The sequence below is a fragment of the Martes martes genome (assembly GCF_963455335.1).
Source record: "Martes martes genome assembly, chromosome: 6".
Classification (NCBI taxonomy): Eukaryota; Metazoa; Chordata; class Mammalia; order Carnivora; family Mustelidae; genus Martes; species Martes martes.
In genome coordinates, this window is record NC_137893.1 from 9,527,386 (window position 1) to 9,545,283 (window position 17,898).

Here is a 17,898-nt window from a genome sequence, read left to right on the forward strand (position 1 = left end):
ACACCCCCGTCGGCTGCTTCTCTACGGATCACTAATATGCTCGGCATCAGGATCTGTCACTTACAGCGCTTTGGTGATTAAGACGTGCTTCTAAGACTGGTGACTCTGACTTAAGGAATTAAGTTATTAATTCGTATCAGGAGAATTAGGTTTTGGGGAAAAACTCATTATCTGGACTATTTTTAGGAGCTGCAAGCAAGAAGCAATTATCAAAAAAAAAAAAAAAGGAAGGAAGGAAAAAAATAAATCACACAAATACCAAAAAGTGTTTTGAAAAAGTGCTTTCAGAATTTACTGTACAGTCTTTTTTTTTTTTTTTAACAATTTACTTATATGTTGGCTTCTACATGCTCTTACATTTGTGTAAAACATTTATACATATTCTTTACAATTTGTACATATATTAAATGGCTGTATCATAAACATTGTTCTATGAGATTTTATAAAAGAAAAATCAAGTAGGGAAAATTACTTATAAAACATTAACAAAACCCGTGATATTAAAGAGCAAGAAATTCTCATACTCATGTTCGTTCGATTTCCTCTGCTACTTATTTTTTGGTTTCATTTTATCTGTGCTGGCCCAAACCTTCCATCATCTATACTATCATCGCTAGGTCAGGAGAATGAAAGCAGTGGGGAGAGGTCGTAAGGCAAGTGTGGAGGATGGGCTCACTGGGCTGCGGGGCAGATGGTGCGTGTCCGAGCGCTCGGGTTTAAAGCTGACAGTCTGTGACGATTAACTTTCGCTTTGTGCCTCCGTCTGGAGGCCGGTGATCAGAAAAATCCCGTCGGAAGTTCTAGATGCGGTCCGGAAGAGCATCACTGACCATCACGATGTCCTTACAGAGACCAAAAGCTCCAGGGACCGCTGTGCACGACTCAGCCTGTGACCCTTTTCAGTCCCTAAGCGCTTCCATCTGAGGGACGGAGAGGCCTACCAAGCTGTGGTTTTAACACCCCCGGCTCGCTCGCCTACCCTCCAAAATAAGTGGCATATCACGGCCTCGGAAACAGGTCTCAGTACCTCTGATTCAACAGCTGAAGACACCAATGCGGAGCGAAGCTCTGGGGGGAGCACGTCTGTCCCCGCCGAGCAGAGGCCCCGGCACGGCAGCTCCAGCCCTGGGAGCAGAATCAGAGCCCTGTAGACACGCACCCACCCCTGTCAACGTTTTCCTTCTGGCAAGAACCACGCCTTCACCAGGCCTGGGGAGGAAGCCCCCCCCACCCCCGTGGAAGGGGACAGTCAGCAGCATTCCTGAGGGAAGTGCGGGCAGTGAATGGGATCCTGGGCTTCTGCGACACTGCCCGCTCTGACGGGACACGTGAGCCCCCCCCCGCCGCCCCGAGCCTCCTGGGAGGGCGCAGGCAGCCCCCAGAGCCCCTCCTGGCTTCCTCCCTCCTGGAAACAGAAGCACTGGAGTCATAAATATGTCAGTGAAAGGCATGTAGAGCTTCCTACAAGTAGATAGGAATCCCACGGGACTGAAAAGAGTTATAAAAATATACAAACATATATATTTTTTATTCTGGTATATTTCATATTTTTAAGAAAGCAATTAGTAATTATCTGACATTGGGTAAGACCCAGAAGATCACGGACGACGTACAAATTACAATTTGTGTAAAATATCAGTGGGGGAACCCCTAATTTTCCATTCAAAATTCTGATAACTTTAAGTACTTTCCAAAAATAGAGACAATTTCCATTGTTTTCAGTAATGGATGTGGAAACGAACCAAAGAAGACTAACCCCACGAACCGAGGCATTTAGGTTGGTTAATAAAATAGACGCAGTTTTTTGCAACTCTTTCTTTTTGGTTTTCGGTCTTTCGTTCCTTTTTGTTTTTGATGAAGGGGGAAGAAATAAAACCGCATTGCCCAAAGTCAGAAAGAAGCACTTGGGAGTTCTCTTGGTGTTCTGTTGTGTTCTACATAACCGGGAAGCGGCCGAGGGCCTGCCTCAGCTTTTCTGCGATCTGGTGAAGAAACGAGACAACCTTGAGACGCCCAGTCCCACCAGGACCCGGCAGCATCTTACTCCTGCCACCTCCTATGAGTTAGACACTGCAAACATTTCAAAGGCTTCAACTGGACTAAGCTTCAAGTCTCCTCCAGCACCAACCAGCCACGGAGCCCTCCCCAACCCCAGATGCTGCCCCCAGCTTGCAGGAGGCCCCCCTTCTTCCCGGCACAGCCCCCATCTCTCTCAGGAGCAGCACCTCCAGACCAGGGGTCCGGCAGGGGTGGGTGTCCTACTCGCATGGATTGCCCTGTCTTGTCGGACACCCGTGGACTCCTGGGCCCCCGCTGCCGGGCACACCTTCCAGACTGTCGGCGCCCCATGACAGAGCCGGTGCGGGACCGCAGCCGTGGCTATGTGCCCAGGCCTCCCCCAGGGAGAACACACGCTCCCCGAGGACACGGATGTCACGGCCGTTCTTGGAGCCCAAGCATCTGGAGAAAGTGCTTAGTATATACTACGTGCTCAATACAGGTTTGCTCCACCGAAAAGCATGTGAACTTTAGCATTGAAGCATTGCTTTCTCCTAAAACTGTTACATCCGGTAAGGACACTGATTAAATGTCATCGAGTCACAATGTCATTGATAATGAAACCTCACTTGGGCTTGAGATTATCTAACAAATCAACATGATCGGAGTTTCAAGAGTTGCCCTTCAAGGCTCTTCTAACACAGAACAGCAACCTGGATTCCAGTACGTGAAGGCAACCGTACGGCAGCTCTAGTTAACACGGAGAGCCCAGGAACTGCACGCTGGAAGGGACAAGCGTGCTTCAGGGAATTCCTTCTGGAAGCTCAGCTCCCAAACCAGCTGCTTCCCACACACGACTCGCACTCTGTGGCAAGCACCCTGATCACGGCTGCCGTTCAAGGATCTGCTGCTGGAGTCCGACACTTCCCGCACTGCCTCGCCCGAAGAGGACACGTGCACGGATGCGAGTGCGGGGCTGGCCCGCCATCACCCTCAGCACATGCGGAGCGGAGCATGGCGCGAGTGGGACACTGAGGCATGGCGACCCGCACGGGGTCCGCAATACGGTTCGGGAACTTGCCTTCAGGTGCCGGAGTTCCCGCTTACACGCTACCTCTTTGTTCTCTGCACACGCCGGTGAACAACCAAATTACTATGCAGAGCACAAAAGCTTACATTTTAGTGATCGTTCCCTAAACGAAAATACATGAGGTTTCTCTCCCTCTCGTTTTCTCTCTGAGGCTCCTCTGGTGCACAACGGAAGCTCCTTCACGGAGCCTGCCCGCGGTGCCGGGCCCCATCCCCAGCCGAGGGCCTGCAGAGCCGGCGGCCCTCCTGTCCTGCACTGTCCCCGGGCACAGAGAGGCTGGGCGGGGGGGGGGGGACCTCCCCGGAGGACTTCTAGGGGCCTCACAACCAGCATCCACTACCCCTTCTTCCTTACGAGAAAACTTTTTTAACCCAGTGGGATTCAAAAAGGAAAAGGCAGATCCAAGTCAAAGGGATTTAAAAAACCCCTGCTCCATAATTAACCTCCTTTGGTTTATTACTTAGGATTATAAAATACAGGCAGACTAACTTTATATATGGTCAAAGTTATGTGAGCACGAGTCCTCCGTGTGCGTGCGTGTGTGTGTGTGCACGCGCGTGCGCGCGTGTGCGTGCAAAGGGCCCGGGAAGGACGGCCGACTTACTGTTTCGTAGAACTGCACCTGCTGCTCCAGGTACAGGCGGATGACGCTGTTGTAGTCGTAGATGCGGTTACTGTGGAAGTGATTCATCTCAGCTGCAACCGAAACCAAGGTGTCAGTCAGTCCCCCACCCGGCCCTCCACAGGCCACTCCGGCTTGCTCGGCTCCGTTGCCCAGGCCGGCCTCAGGGCAGGGCCAGTCCCTGCCAGATCACTTTACAAAGAGGCTAGAAAAGTCATCAGCATAGCTGAGGGCAACCATACTTCCCCGCAGAGGGATGATTCCTGTTGACGTGCAGATGAGACGCTGCCAAACCCAACACAGACAACCACCCGCGTGTGGACTTTGCTCTCCCAGAAGGGACGGAGCAGGAGGCCGGCGTGGGGCTCCCTCTCTGCAGACTTGTCACTGACACGGGACCCAGTGAGGCACCCAGTGGGTCCCACCCCGCCCCCTCTTGCAGCTGCCTGGACAGGCTTCTTGGGGTGCCCTTGAAAGGCTGTAGGGATGCGGGAGACGCAGGGGGACCCTTTTCTGGATGGACTTCGCTGCTCGGAGCATCAGGGCTCCCAGAACCCAACCTCTTGCTAGGTGAGAGGCTCTGGACCCCTGTTTTCCAGCTCTGCTGAATACATGTCCTCACAGATGACTCCCTTATCACATCTGTCTCTCTGTACCAGCCCCGCGCCCATCACCACCTCAGCAGAGGCCTTGTCACACCTCCCCCTGCCTCTTCCCTCATTCTGTGCACCTAGAAAGCCAGCTGCAGGCATACACGCCCACCGTAAGGGCGCTGTTTTGAGTCTTGCATTATCTGAAGTCGTATAAAGCTTCTCATTTATCAGTTTGGAAAGCTTCACACACAAGTTCAAAGCCAAATCCCCCGTTTCGAACCCCTCAGAAGCCAGATCTTCTCTCAGATTTTTCCATCGCTGCCCCTAGCTGCCTCAGCTCTGGAACCCCTGCAGACATTCTTGCCTCTGTCCCATGCACTCCCCAGTCCTGAGGGCTGCTCCTCGGGAAAGTCTGCAAATGCGCCTCCTTGTGTCCCCGAGCACGTCTTCTTCGTGCCTGCAACTCTCAGACCACAGAGGCAGCGGTGTCCCGCGTGGGCTTTCTGACGACTGCCCGCCAACCTCTCCCACCCTCTCCCTGAGCCGTGAACCCCCACGCCCCCCCACCATAAAGCCGTTCAGTGGCCTCTTAATGCCCACAGTAAGACTAGGCTCCTCTGCCAGCTCTCAAGGCCCGCCACCATCACCGACACTTAATCCCCGCCAGCCTGTAAGCTCATCTTACTCCTGAAGACCAGTGAGAACATCTTGTCCCACTATTTTGCGTGGGTTTGTCCGGACTAGAACATCCCTCCCCTTTCTCCTTTGCCCGTGCCCGCTCTGTCTGTCCACCAAAACAGGGAAAACCCGTTCACAGCTCCTGTGTGCCGGAAAGCACTCAAATATATAAAAATTATTTAGTATCTTTTTACTAACACTCAAATTTTGCCGAAAAAGCCATGTCCAAACTCCCTTTACATTCTCTGGTCCTGGGGGGTAGAGGTTACAAACTGCTGAAAGCTGAACTTTGGAGTCTAACACAGCGTCGCGACAGGAGCGGATATGAAGGGTTATAGAAGGATCTTCACTGTCTCCGAGACATGATCAAGAAGCACGGGCTTAATCAGGCCGGCACTCCTAGCTGACTCAACGGGTTCATCTGCATTAACACTGGGATCCTGCAGACAACGGGCTTGGGAGGAAACTCTAAATCAGCTCTTATCGGCTTAGCTGTGGTCCGCGGTGGGCCTTCTCTCCAGCCAGGGAAGCAACAAGGCCCGAAACCGTCTTTGCGCGACGCACAAACCCGGGCCTTACCTTGCAACGCGTAAGACATGGTGCCAACTCGCTTCACCATGTTCTGTTTGTCCTGGGGGGTGATTTTACTGGTGGCGACCAGCTTATCACTTTCTTTCACTTTCTCTATCGCTCCCTGTGGAATACGGACACGAGAGTGTTAACAGAACGACGCTCGAAGGACCAGCCTTCCATTTCACATGCAACGACGCCAACGTCTTCTACAACTGACCGGCTACTGAACAGAAACATGTCCCCACAAAGAACGAACGTAGGAGAGCGCCTGAATGTAACTTCCTGCAAGTCACTTGGAAGCAAAACGGTTGCTATTCTTGAAAAACAGAGCTAAGCTAAAATGGACAGTTTTCTGCTACAACACCATGAAAAGCAAACAGCGCTCTGTTTCTGTGATGTCCAAGCCTGTGCCAGGACCAGAGGCGCACAGGAGACGGACACAGGCATCGGGGTTTAGAATGATGGGGGACAGTCTGTGCCTGCGCCCGTGCTCTCTGTCTCTGTTCGGGGCGTGCTGGCTGGGGGTGCTGGCACGTGTGGGCTGTCACCTTTACTTTGGTTTCTGGGAGGAGTGCTGCCTCGATTTCAAATCAATACTCAGGCGGAAGGAGTGAGAGAGCTGCTGAACGTTTCCCACTCCAGGATCATCACAGTGCTCGTGAGAGCGGTCTGGAAAAGAAATTTCATGCTTGTGCATAAACCAGCCGCCATGCCCAAAACTCTTAATTGCTGACCTCAATCCCTATGACAAGCTGACTCTTCTGAGTTGGCTTTTTTAACTGAGATTTTTACTTGTGTTATATTTACTTATGTTATCCCCCCCTAGTTTTGTTGAGCTGTAACTGACATTCAGCACTGCGTGAGTTCAAGGTGAATCCAATCATGATGACCTGACGTCTGGACCCCAGGACAGCGACCATGGTGACTGCTGTTAACGTCCGTCACCTCCCACAGGAACGAGTCTGTCTGATGTTTCCTTTGTGGGGAGAACTTTTCAGATCTATGCTCCCAGAATCACTACCTCCGAGAGACCACCGTGCTCCCAGGCTCACTGCAACCTTATGCACAACAGCCTTGGTGTGGAAACGCCTGAGTGTCCATTGGTGGACGGTTTGGTAAAGAGAATGTTCTCAGTTTTATATTAAAGTATCTGAAGTTGCACACTACCCTTTCCTAACGCTCGGATCATTAAGCTGAACGCTAAAACGGCCACATGCCAGGACTGCCAGGGTCGCAGACCAGCCCTCTGTAGAGATTTTCCTAATAAATCCAAGTACATCACAGTTCCCTGGAGTATGACAGTTGATAAAATGCCCCTATTCTGAACTAATACGTAGAGTCTGAAACAAACAAACCAGAGCTGAAATGCAAGGACACCCAAACTATTTCGAAATTCAGTTTAAAGATACCTTTATGGTGGGAATTATATAGTTTCCTTATTAGAACAAAAATATAAAATCGATGTTGTTCATTTAAATTTTCATTAGGAAACCCTTTGTCAGGCCCAGGGGGACAGAATATCTGACTTCGTCTCGACGGGGAAGGGTCTTTGAGGACCCGCCCCAACAGCTTACAGGGGTCTCATTAGTAAGAGCAAACTGTATTCCTAATCTTGTCTTGAATTTGCAACAGCGTGATTATTTTGTTTGATACCTGGCCTAAGTACAGGCATAAAGGAATTTTTTTTCACATTTTTGTTTCCTCAAAGTAATCTTTTTATAGAATGGAAAAAACCAGAAACTATGCATAGTGTAAATGTGTTACAGGATCTATTTCAACAGCCCAAGGGGCTCTAGTCGGTTTCAGAAAGCTCCTTCCCCCTGTCCCCCACTCAGGGCCATGCTGGGCGACAGGACCCATGCGGTGGCCGTGGGCCATGGCCCCGGCTCCCTGTGTCATCTTGTCCGCACTTCTGTGATCAAATTACCTTGTGGGCGCCGATAATGTCAGGGAAGCAGCCGAGGAAACCTTTATATTCATGATTACATTCCATGAGGAAATGGAGATCTTTCTTTGGCTACAATAAGACACAGGTTGGTTATTACTGGCAGAGAAATCTAGACCGTCGAGGATAAGAAAAGGGTCGTACTGAAGGACTGTATGGGCCAAGCCCGAGGTACGAGTTACTGTCTATCAAGGGCTAAGGCATTCAGCATAGTTTTCCTCCAAGAAAACAACCCTCAAGGCTATTATATTCTCAATCATAGTTTAGAGGGAAAAAAAATATCAGATCATTTTTAGGCTGGTTGGTCAAGTTAGGTATTTTGAGGTGGTTTAAAATATGACACTGTAGGGGCAAAAAACTAATACTATTTATATATCAGCAAATAAGATGTAATCATTTAATGTCTAAATTTTAACAGAGAATAGAAATTATTATTAAAAATCTGGTAGTCATCTTAAGTGGTAACTTAAAATTTTTCTATTTTTCTGATTTATAATTTTTAATAGCTATGTTAGGCACAGTTCTAAAAATTCATCTTTTCCTCCAAGCAGCGGTAGTCCATGACCGACATGAAGGTGTTGTGTACGTGTGTGTGCAGAAGTACGTTATTTCAGGAGGTCACCTGAGAAACTTTAATTCGGGGACTTGAAACAACATCGATGTGTATTTCCCTGAAGGGAATCTATTATCGGTTATTGGTAAAAAGAACGGGGAACTGGACCACTGAAGGCTCCAGTAAAAGCCACGTGGCTGGAACAAAGACCCGCCCCTTGCCAGGGTCCCTCAGAGGTCCCTTCTCCTTAGTGGCTGCCGAAGGTGGAGAGCCTGTCCCGGCGCGGTCCACGACTGCCATTACCAGCCAAGTAAAGCAAGCCTCAGACAGGCTACGGGTCCAGACCGGGGCGGGGGGGGCGACCGCAGCTCTTGCTCTAACATCCCAACCCCCCCAAGATGGTGGAGGGTGGGTCCGAGCCACTGACACTGGAAGGCATTCACGTCCATTTCTCCATGGTCAGTGCGGCCACCGTCCTCCACCGCGGCTTACCCGAAGAAACACGACGGCCATACACAATGAACAATGAGAGAAGAGAAGCTCTATCTGCAAAGTTTGTTCTACCAATCGGCCAACTGAACACGTGGGTCTGACAGCCTACAGTCCGCTCGGGGAGCCCGTGTGCGTGGGGATACCTGCTCCGCCACAAGACCGGCGATTTCTTCGTAAGTCTTTCCTGCTTCTGTTATCGCAGCGTTGAGATCTGTTTCGCCTGGAAATCAGTACAGCTACGTCAGTGCTCATGAGTATTTTCTCTTTGTTGATTTTATCGAACAATTTTATGACAGCAAACACTACACTTTTCAAAACTAGAGGCTAGTGTCATGAGTCCCCCTCTACCGATCCCCTGGCTTCCCAATGTATGGCGCGTGGCCAGTCTCTCTGCACCTGCACCATCCACCCCTCACGTCCCCCTTCGCTGGCCACAGAGCAACGCACCCATAAACTCTACGTCAAAGACAAGCATTCTTCAAAAAGTAAGGACAATACCAACACCACCCTGGGGAAGCGAGAACGGCTCCTGACAGAAATGTCCGGTCAGTGGGAGGCTCCCTGGTATTAAGCTGGTCGCTTTCAGGACGCAGAGAAAGCCCACATAGCGGAGAGCTGAAGTGTTTCTTCCATCTATAGGTTCTTTCTTCTCCCTCCCTTTTTTCCCACAAATTTCTTTTGGGGGCGTTAAAGAAACCAGGTGCCTGCCTTGGTGCCCACAGCCTGGGTTTTGCTGACTGCGTCTGTGGTGAGAACATAGTCCTCTGCTCCCTGTACCATCCAGATCTTTCATCTTAGGAAAGGTCTGCAAAGTGTTGCTGTTCTACTCCTGGTACTCCTTCTTGATCTGAAGCACTTTTATAAAGAGAAACTCTCCTTTATCGACTATCTGGTTACCTTGGGGTATTGGCAGAGAAAAAGCACATTAAGTGTTTTCTTTCTCTTTACCGTTTCAGAATAATGAGCTGATCCTCTAACCATTCCCCAGAGGTAACAAATTAACTTTTTAAAAAAGAATCACTGCAAGTTTGGATTTAAACGCACTTGATAAGCTTCACTGCAGAGAAAGTATTATTTTCACTAATGCTCTAATTTTCTCTTTATTGGCCAGTGGAAGGCTTTTCAAATCAGCATCTGGGTTCTGCTAGGAGCTCCGGTCCTTCTGGGTGGAACACAGTGCTGAGAACTCCCCTGTGGGGGGCGCCAGAGGGGCTTCTTGCGACGGCCTTGGATATTTCGGGGACTTTTCAATGAACAGAGCAAGGCAAATTGTATTTTTTTAAAAAGAGGAAAACCATAATGAGCTCATATGGATACTTCCAATTCAAACTTAGGACTTGAGGATTTTTCATAATGTATTTTAAAACTCATTTTTATGTTTAGCTCTTTCATTTAAAAAACTTAGTTCCTAACAACAGAAATTTAATTACATGTTTGCTTTACCCTACAATATGTAAAATAGTTTTTTTTTAAAATATTTTATTTATTTATTTGACAGAGAGAGAGATCACAAGTAGGCAGAGAGGCAGGCAGAGAGAGGAGGAAGCAGGCTCCTTGCCAAGCAGAGAGCCTGATGTGGGACTCGATCCCAGAACCCTGAGATCATGACCTGAGCCAAAGGCAGAAGCTTAACCTGCTGAGCCACCCAGGCACCCTGTAAAATAGTTTTAGAAGGCTTTAGAATAACAATACTAACATTTTATTGCTAACTGTATGATTACTGAAAACAAAAGATTTTTGAAGTCTTTTAGACTTTAAGGCATCTGCTACTAGGGACGTATAATCAAAATCCAGTGTTTTACGGTGATGTGAAGTAATTCTTCCCTACGTGGCTATGCCTTCACCCTGATATGTCAAGTGATTTATTTTGCTTTTGCTTTCGGTTTTTAGGGATTTTTCTTTACATTTGAATTTAAAATTTTTCCTAGTAATAAATGTAGAATAAATAGACATGTAAAACATACCCATGGTTCCAAATCAAGTCTATAAAGCAAGCTAAAACCAGAGGTCTGGCTTCTATACTTGTTCCTCTTCTCTGCTACAGTTAACCACTTAAATATTTTTTTTTTTAAGATTTTATTTATTTATTTGTCAGAGAGAGTGAGCACAGGCAGACAGAGTGGCAGGCAGAGGCAGAGGGAGAAGCAGGCTCCCCACTGAGCAAGGAGCCCGATGCGGGACTCGATCCCAGGACGCTGGGATCATGACCCGAAGCAGCCGCCTAACCAAATGAGCCACCCAGGCGTCCCGACCACTTAAATATTTTTATCAAATATTTTCCCATGATAACCCGTGAGGATAGGAAGTGCCTCATGGATCTGTGCAAAGGCCATGCACACAGTCTCCGCATGCTCTGGCGTCAGTGTCTGCACTCCCAGACGGAGCGTGGAAATTTAACATAATCCGAGACATTCTCAGGAACTGGAATCCTCCGAATTATTGCAAGATCAAAGAGTGCAGCACTGCCGCACGTCACCCGCGCGTCTGAGCAAAGGAGGACGTGATGAGACACAGTGCTCGACTCTGCGGACCTTCATTTGCCTTGAAACATGAAAAGCGAGTCCAGGGGGACTTGAGAAGTTCTTTGAAAACAAGATTTCTAGGAAGCTGAAGGACAGTCCCCGCACAGCATACTACACTGAGTGCTGTTAATACTCGACCCAGGGCCATGTGCAGTGTGAATGCTGCACACGCACCGACTGACAGCCCGAAGCAGGGCCAACCGTAAGGAAGCAAACTGTGCTTCTGTGCGGCTCACACGGGTGGGTGCTGTGCAGAAGGCCCAGTGCCTTCGGGGTCATCTCTCACTACACCTCCCCTCCAGGGTGTCCCCATCCTGTGGGAGCCTCCCCCCACTGCCCCTCGCAGCCCTATGGATCCTTTCTGCCAGGTCGCTCTGTGCTGAAATTACACAGACAGAAAACTCCAGAGAAGCTGACTGTTCTGAAGGTCTGCGGATGCTACCGAAATTCACAGAATGACAAATACATGGGAAGATTTATGTATAGTATAAGGTACCAAAGAACATCTTCAGGACCCAGTTCCCAGATTGCCAACTGCCCTCTCCTGCCCCCTTTCCAAGACTTCCGGTTCAATTATCTGCACCCTCCATCAACGCCACATTTAGTGAAGGGTGTGTGTCTCTGCTGGCATCGACCAGGAGAACAAGTGAATCACTGCGAGGTAGCTCTGAATGAGTTTTACATTTTTCTATCCAACTTCAAGGAATGGAAATCCTCAAGTCTGGGTCCACGCTACCGGAAGGACCTGACAATGCCTACACATCTCATCTTAGAGCGGTTCCATTTCTAGTTAGGACGGTGACAACTGCAGGACTCTCGCTCTCGGTATAATAATACCAAATAAACTAAAACATCAGCCTTCTCCGTCAAGTCTCCTTCATCCTGGGGGGATGAAGAAATCCAAACGAACTCAACTCAGAAAGGCCTGAGTCTGCGCCCTAGGCAAGCCGCGGAGTCTGGAGGCCCCGGGGGAGGAGAAGGGAGCCTTCCACAGGCAGAAGGGGCTCTGTGGGGACGGGAGGCTCTGCTCTGCTTTTACCAGATGCACTGGTGTGAGGAACCGGCACCTGGGGGAGCCCCAAATGCAGAGCCAGTCCGCCCACAGGGGTTTTGGACACTAAGGGGTGCTGGCGGGAAGTGGGGGCGGGGCTGGAGGACAGAGAGCTCCCGGGGGGGGGGCTTCAGAAGGTGAGATTCAGGGGGGCTCCGACATGGACACGATCGGGGTCCTCCATCTTCACTCCGGTCGAGATGCCAGAGAAGCACAAAGCCAAGAGCCCTCTGGGGGTCCTGCCGGCACCTAAGCGATGGGTGGGGCCCCACACCTGGCTCCTCCATCACCCCCGGCGGCATGGTGGCCGGAGGGCTGGTCATTCCAGGCCGACGTTCCTCATCTTAAACACGAGGGGCCAGACGGACCAAGCCTCAGAGCTCCCATCCGGTCTGAAAGTTGGGACGGTGAGGCCCAATTCAGCCAGGACTTACGCGGGAGCCCCGGCTCCTCCATGCTGGCGAGAGACTCATTTCTTGTTCCTGAAAATACTCAGACACTGACGTCCACAGACCATCTCCCCTGAGCATCAGAATAAACACCGTGACCACGGTACCAACTCCACCGTTTCTGGAAGCGACCGGACACACTCAAATTCAGCCAGTGCCACTCACCTGACAGATAATACTTTTACTTGCTACCCGCTCCACAGAGCAAACTAAGCAAAAGTCACCAAAATGTGCTTGTTCTCACGAGTGCTGTCAATGTAAAGGGACAATGAATTCAAGACACCACGGGTCAGAAAGACAGCACGGGACATGCCGAAAGTAATTTTAGGTCGCGGAGAGGCCCGAGGCAACGTGAATTTGTTACTTAGTTAGAATGTTCCCTCCAAATGGCCTTGACAGGTTCCAGCCTTTGTAGCAGGAAGACCCGGCCTCTGAGGTCGGCAGAGAGATGAAAGCCAGGGCAGGGGGTGACCGGTCACCGCTGCCTGTTCTAGCAAAACACAAGAGCCGCCTCCGAGCGCAGAGAAGGCGAAGAACGAGCCAGAAACACGAGCATAAGCAGCCTCCACCTCCACTTTCCCCAGAAGCAGTGAGGGGAGGTCGCAGGAGCGCTGGGGGAGCAGCGCGGCCCAGTCAAGGGTCAGTGACAAGGGTCCTGAGCTGTAGCGTCCCTGTGGGGGCGCAAGGACCCGAGGGGGGCTGGTCAGCACCGGACGCTACGGGCCGGAAGGATAAGAAAAAACGCACGCACCCTGGTAGCCGCTGGAGCTGAACACCGTCGCTAAGCTCTGCAAGGCCTTCCCTATCTTCTGGTACTCCTTGGGTAATGCTGAAAGAGAAAAAGGAAGACGCTGGTGACTGATCCCCCGAGCGAATGGCAATGGCATCTGACTATTTCCCCAAAGTGATTACTTTCATCATAAAAGAAATCTTTAGCAAAATTGTTGGCTTTTTTAAATTATTGATTTTTTTCAGTAAAATCTGTTATTAACCAATTGTTCAGTTCACGGTGGACGCGCTCACTACGAACGACCACCCCGGTGCGCCTCCTCACTCACGGCGCGAAGCCGGAGCCGCCGGGGGCTCATCCGGAGGAGGGTTTCCAGCTGCCGGAGTCCTCAGTGTGCCCCGTCCTAGGACCACCACAACAGCCCCTCTACCGGGGGCAGGCACGCTGTCCTCGGGCTAGGAGAACAAGGCTCCGCTAAGTAAACAGACTTGCTGGGGGTCGCATGGGGAACAGGTGGCGGATGTGTCCTCTGAGACACCTGCTTTCCCCGCGGTTATGTACGCGTGTACGTGGGACTGATTATCTGCAAAACAAGGCTGAAAGCAACAAGGTGTGGGGAAAAATGTGGCAGAAGGTCTCATAGGGCCAGGAGGACAGATTTGAGTTTTCTCATCTGTATAACATTGTAACATAATGAACGAAATGATCTCTGAGGGTCCTTCTAGAGCTAAAATTCTAGGATTCTAGGATCATTCTGGGGAACTTTCTAGAAGAGTCTCTGTATTTTAGGCTATTATTTCTTTCCATCTATAAATAGTCCCCTTAAACACACCTACTGCTTTTCAAAAGAATGCCTTATTTGCATTTGAAGACTTAAAGTGCAGTATTAAGAAGAAAAATTCAAATGTTTCTTTTAAAAAATCTAGTTCAGAGAAATCTGAAACATGGCCTATAGGTTGCAAAAATCAGGAGACACGATTTCAAACTTCATTAGTTTAATTATAAGCTGTTCACCTTTTTCTAACTATATACGTGAGGTTAAAGACATTTGCCATGTGTTTCACTGTACTACGCGCCAGATTTCTCACTTTACAGATGAGGAATTTTAAGAAACTCTATTTTGAAAGAAAAGGGGAAAAGAAGATATGCTTACCTCAATCCTAAACCAAGTGCTTCAAACTCCTCTCCTCCCAAAAAGGGAGCAGCCTTAAGCCAACATCCTCTATTTCATAAATTTGGCCTGATGCTGACCGGATGTTGTTAGACATAGGGATTTAACTCTTTTTTTGTTTGTTTGTTTTTTTGAAGTAGGTTCCATGCCCAACGTGGAACCCAAAACAGGGCCCAAACCCAGGACCCCGAGATCAGGACCTGAGCTAAGACGCAGAGTCAGACACTTAACCCAATGAGCCACCCAGGCATCCCAGGGATGGAAAGAAATCGTAAGCCCAGATTTCTGTGAGATCCTTAAGATTCTGATTGTTAAGATTTATACTCAAAATATTTCTAAAAAATAGAGCATAGCATTCAAAGACTATGCAGATTTCAACGAATAACTATTATTATGGCCTCATAAGAACTTACAGCTCCAATTTATTATTTTACAACAAAATCACCGTTTGAGAGAAGTGCCACTCCCCTTGTCGTTCATGGTTGACCCTGTGTGACCACAGGCTGGCAGTGGGTTTTGTTCTCTAGCGCTGCATTTGTGTACATTACCACTTTGGGCCTAATCAGTGCTGCACCGGAGCACGTGGCATCGCATTTCCACGCCATGAGAAAGGAGCCACCGTCCTCCAGCGGGAACAGCTGTCCCGCCGCAGCACGTGGTTCTGCTGGTATCGAGGCTTATGTGACTGGCACAGGGTCATGCAGCGAGAAGCAGGGCCTTTTCTCCCCCCAGCAAAGGGCCAGACAATAAATATTTTGGGCTCTGTGGGGCCACGGGTTTCTGCTCAAAGTACTCGACTTGGCCACTGTAACAGGAAAGGAGACACAGCTAACATGTAGGGAAGCGGGCCAGGCTGTGTTCCACTTTACGAAAACAGGCAGCAGGGCGGATCTGGCCTCCGGGCCACGGTCGGCCAACTCCTGGTAAGGCTTAGATTTCAGGTGGATTTAATGGATCTTAATATTGCTATTAACTGTGCTCTGCTATCTTAGTTCAGCCACAAGTCACTCCACATTCAGCTTCTTGTTCATTGAAATTATTTTCTGACTTCAAATTTTATTCTTTTTCCCTTCTTTAGAAGAAAAATATCACTTGTTAAAAAATCTTTACAAAACATATAATCAAATTCCTTCCTATGCTGAGGATCACGGTTTAATAGTGGGTATGTATTATTTTTATTATTCAAAGTAGAATCCATTTTTAAGAGAAAGACGAAACAGAACTGAATATAAATAGTATTCTTGTAGGGCGTCCGTGTGGAAGGCCAGAACATTCTCAGATACCGGCCTCATGGTCAACCTGCTGGCCTCCCCATAACCAGAGCTCAGTTTTCCCTCTGGGACTCAGATGGCTGTGCTGGTGATAAGGATGGGAGGGGAGGAAACTCTGGAGAGTCGGTAGCCCTCGAAGACCGTGTGAATGCTATGCAGTGGTGACCCGGCCTCCAGAGCCCGTGGGGCCTCCAAGGTGGGAGGGCAGCTGGCTGGTGTGACCCCCGTGGCTGAAAGGGCTGGTTTCTAGCCTACGCTATGTGACATGAGGGGCCAGGGAATACGGGACACCACGGGTCAGCAGAGTGATGGTCTAGACACAAAGGGAAGGGGGGTGTGGCAGGCTGGAGATCGGGATAAGAAGTCCTCAAGGGTGGAAAGGCATGGTTGGCGGAGCCACCGGGGTTCACACTGCTCCTAGTCTGACCCAGCTCATGCTCTCCACAGCCAATGACCGGTCCTTCCGAAAAATTAGGTTGTAGTGGTTGCCTGGGTGGCTCAGGCAGTTCAGCATCTGCCTTCAGCTCAGGTCATGATTCCAGGGTCTTGGATCGAGCCCTGCATCGGGCTCCCTGCTCAGTGGGGAGTCTGCTTCCCCCTCTTGCTCTGCCTGCTGCTCCCCCTGCTTGTGCTCGCTGTCAAATAAATAAAATCTTTTAAAAAAATTAGGGCGGGGCGCCTGGGTGGCTCAGTGGGTTAAAGCCTCTGCCTTCGGCTCAGGTCATGGTCTCAGGGTCCTGAGATCGAGCCCCGCACTGGGCTCTCTGCTCAGTGGGGAGCCTGCTTCCTCCATTCTCTCTGCCTGCCTCTCTGACTACTTGTGATCTCTGTCTATCAAATAAATAGATTAAAAAAAAAAAAATTAGGGCCGTAGCCAATCCAGACGGTCCCTGACTTAACAATTTATAGACTTTATGATGGGGCCAGAGCAACGTGCACTCATGAGAAATTGTACTTGGAATTCGGAATCTGGTTCCTGTCCTGGGCTGGTGATCTGCAGGAGGACCCTCTCCGTGATGCCAGGCCGCGGCAGCCCCACCAGCTGGAGACCATCCTGCACCCGGACAGCTGTCCTGTGCCCCATCCTGTGCCCCACCTTCAGTACAGGACAGGCTCGACACCCAACTATAAAACAGGCTTCGTGCGAGATGACCTTGCCCACGTGCAGGCTGACCTTCGTGAGTGTCCTGAACACACTGAAGGGGGGCCAGGCTGAGCTCCGGCGTGTGCGAGATCAGGCGTATTGAATGCATTTTCGACTTGGGCTGTTTTCCACTTAGGATGGGCTTACCGGGCTGCAGCCTGGTATCTTACCGAATAAAGACTACGCTGTACAGTCCTGAGAGTACAAACGACAAGTACTCTCAAAGCACGCAGAAGGATTAATCGCCCGTAGGTTACAAACCCCAACTAACTAGAAACGTTTAAGGCAACATGGTGTCTCATGCGGGTTCTAGACGGGCTTTGTTGGAGACAACTCTCTGCTGTCTGAGGAGGGCTGACAAGCGAGTTTCGCCCCCGGGCTGTGGCTATGACCTGACTTGTGTTCGCCACAGGCATCTCTGAGAGACGGCTCCTCAGTGCGGTCAAGGTCACAGCACCCAGCCCGGACCACCGCACGTGGAGCCGGTAGCCCCGAGCTGGTGCGAGGACGGCACTTACGTCCTGTGCACCGTTTCCAGTGCTCCTGCCCCACGGTCAGCAGCTCCTTCACACCGTCGTCCATGGCTTTGGTGAATTTACCGACGGCATCGCACTTCTGTTCTCTGCAGGGCAAAACCACAAGAACGCGTGTCTTTCACTCTGCTACCAAATGGTCAAACAGTGTGATGTGCAGGAGGAGAAAAACCAATACAGTCAGGGGAGACTTACACTAAACCTGATATGGGGGGACTTGTTTTCTTGCATTGTAATAACTGCTCTTAAACCAGGCTTGATTCGGATTTTTAAAAAAGGGGCGCCCGGGTGGCTCAGTCGGTTAAGCATCTGCCTTCTGCTCAGGTCATGATCCCAGGGTCCTGGGATCAAGCCCCTCATCGGGCTCCCCGCTCAGTGGGAAGTCTGCTTCTCCCTCTTCCTCTACCCTTCTCTCCCAGTCACGTTCACACTCTCTAATAAATAAAATCTTAAAAAAAAAAACAACAACAGATTTTTAAAGAA

The 17,898-nt window shown here is 49.8% G+C and overlaps 1 protein-coding gene across 1 annotated transcript in view; it reads right to left on the reverse strand.

The window, feature by feature from the left end:
* Nucleotides 1-272: 272 nt before the first annotated feature.
* The window catches only part of SNX9 (sorting nexin 9), a gene marked incomplete at its 5' end in the record, with an annotated part of 104,790 nt that continues 87,164 nt past the window's right edge, over nt 273-17,898 (reverse strand). The window contains 7 exon segments of the mRNA XM_080805150.1: nt 273-1,982; nt 3,693-3,784; nt 5,561-5,675; nt 7,482-7,571; nt 8,688-8,764; nt 13,318-13,395; nt 17,401-17,504. Of these exon segments, the coding sequence (XP_080661276.1) occupies nt 1,935-1,982; nt 3,693-3,784; nt 5,561-5,675; nt 7,482-7,571; nt 8,688-8,764; nt 13,318-13,395; nt 17,401-17,504 (604 nt within the window). The 3' untranslated portion in view covers nt 273-1,934.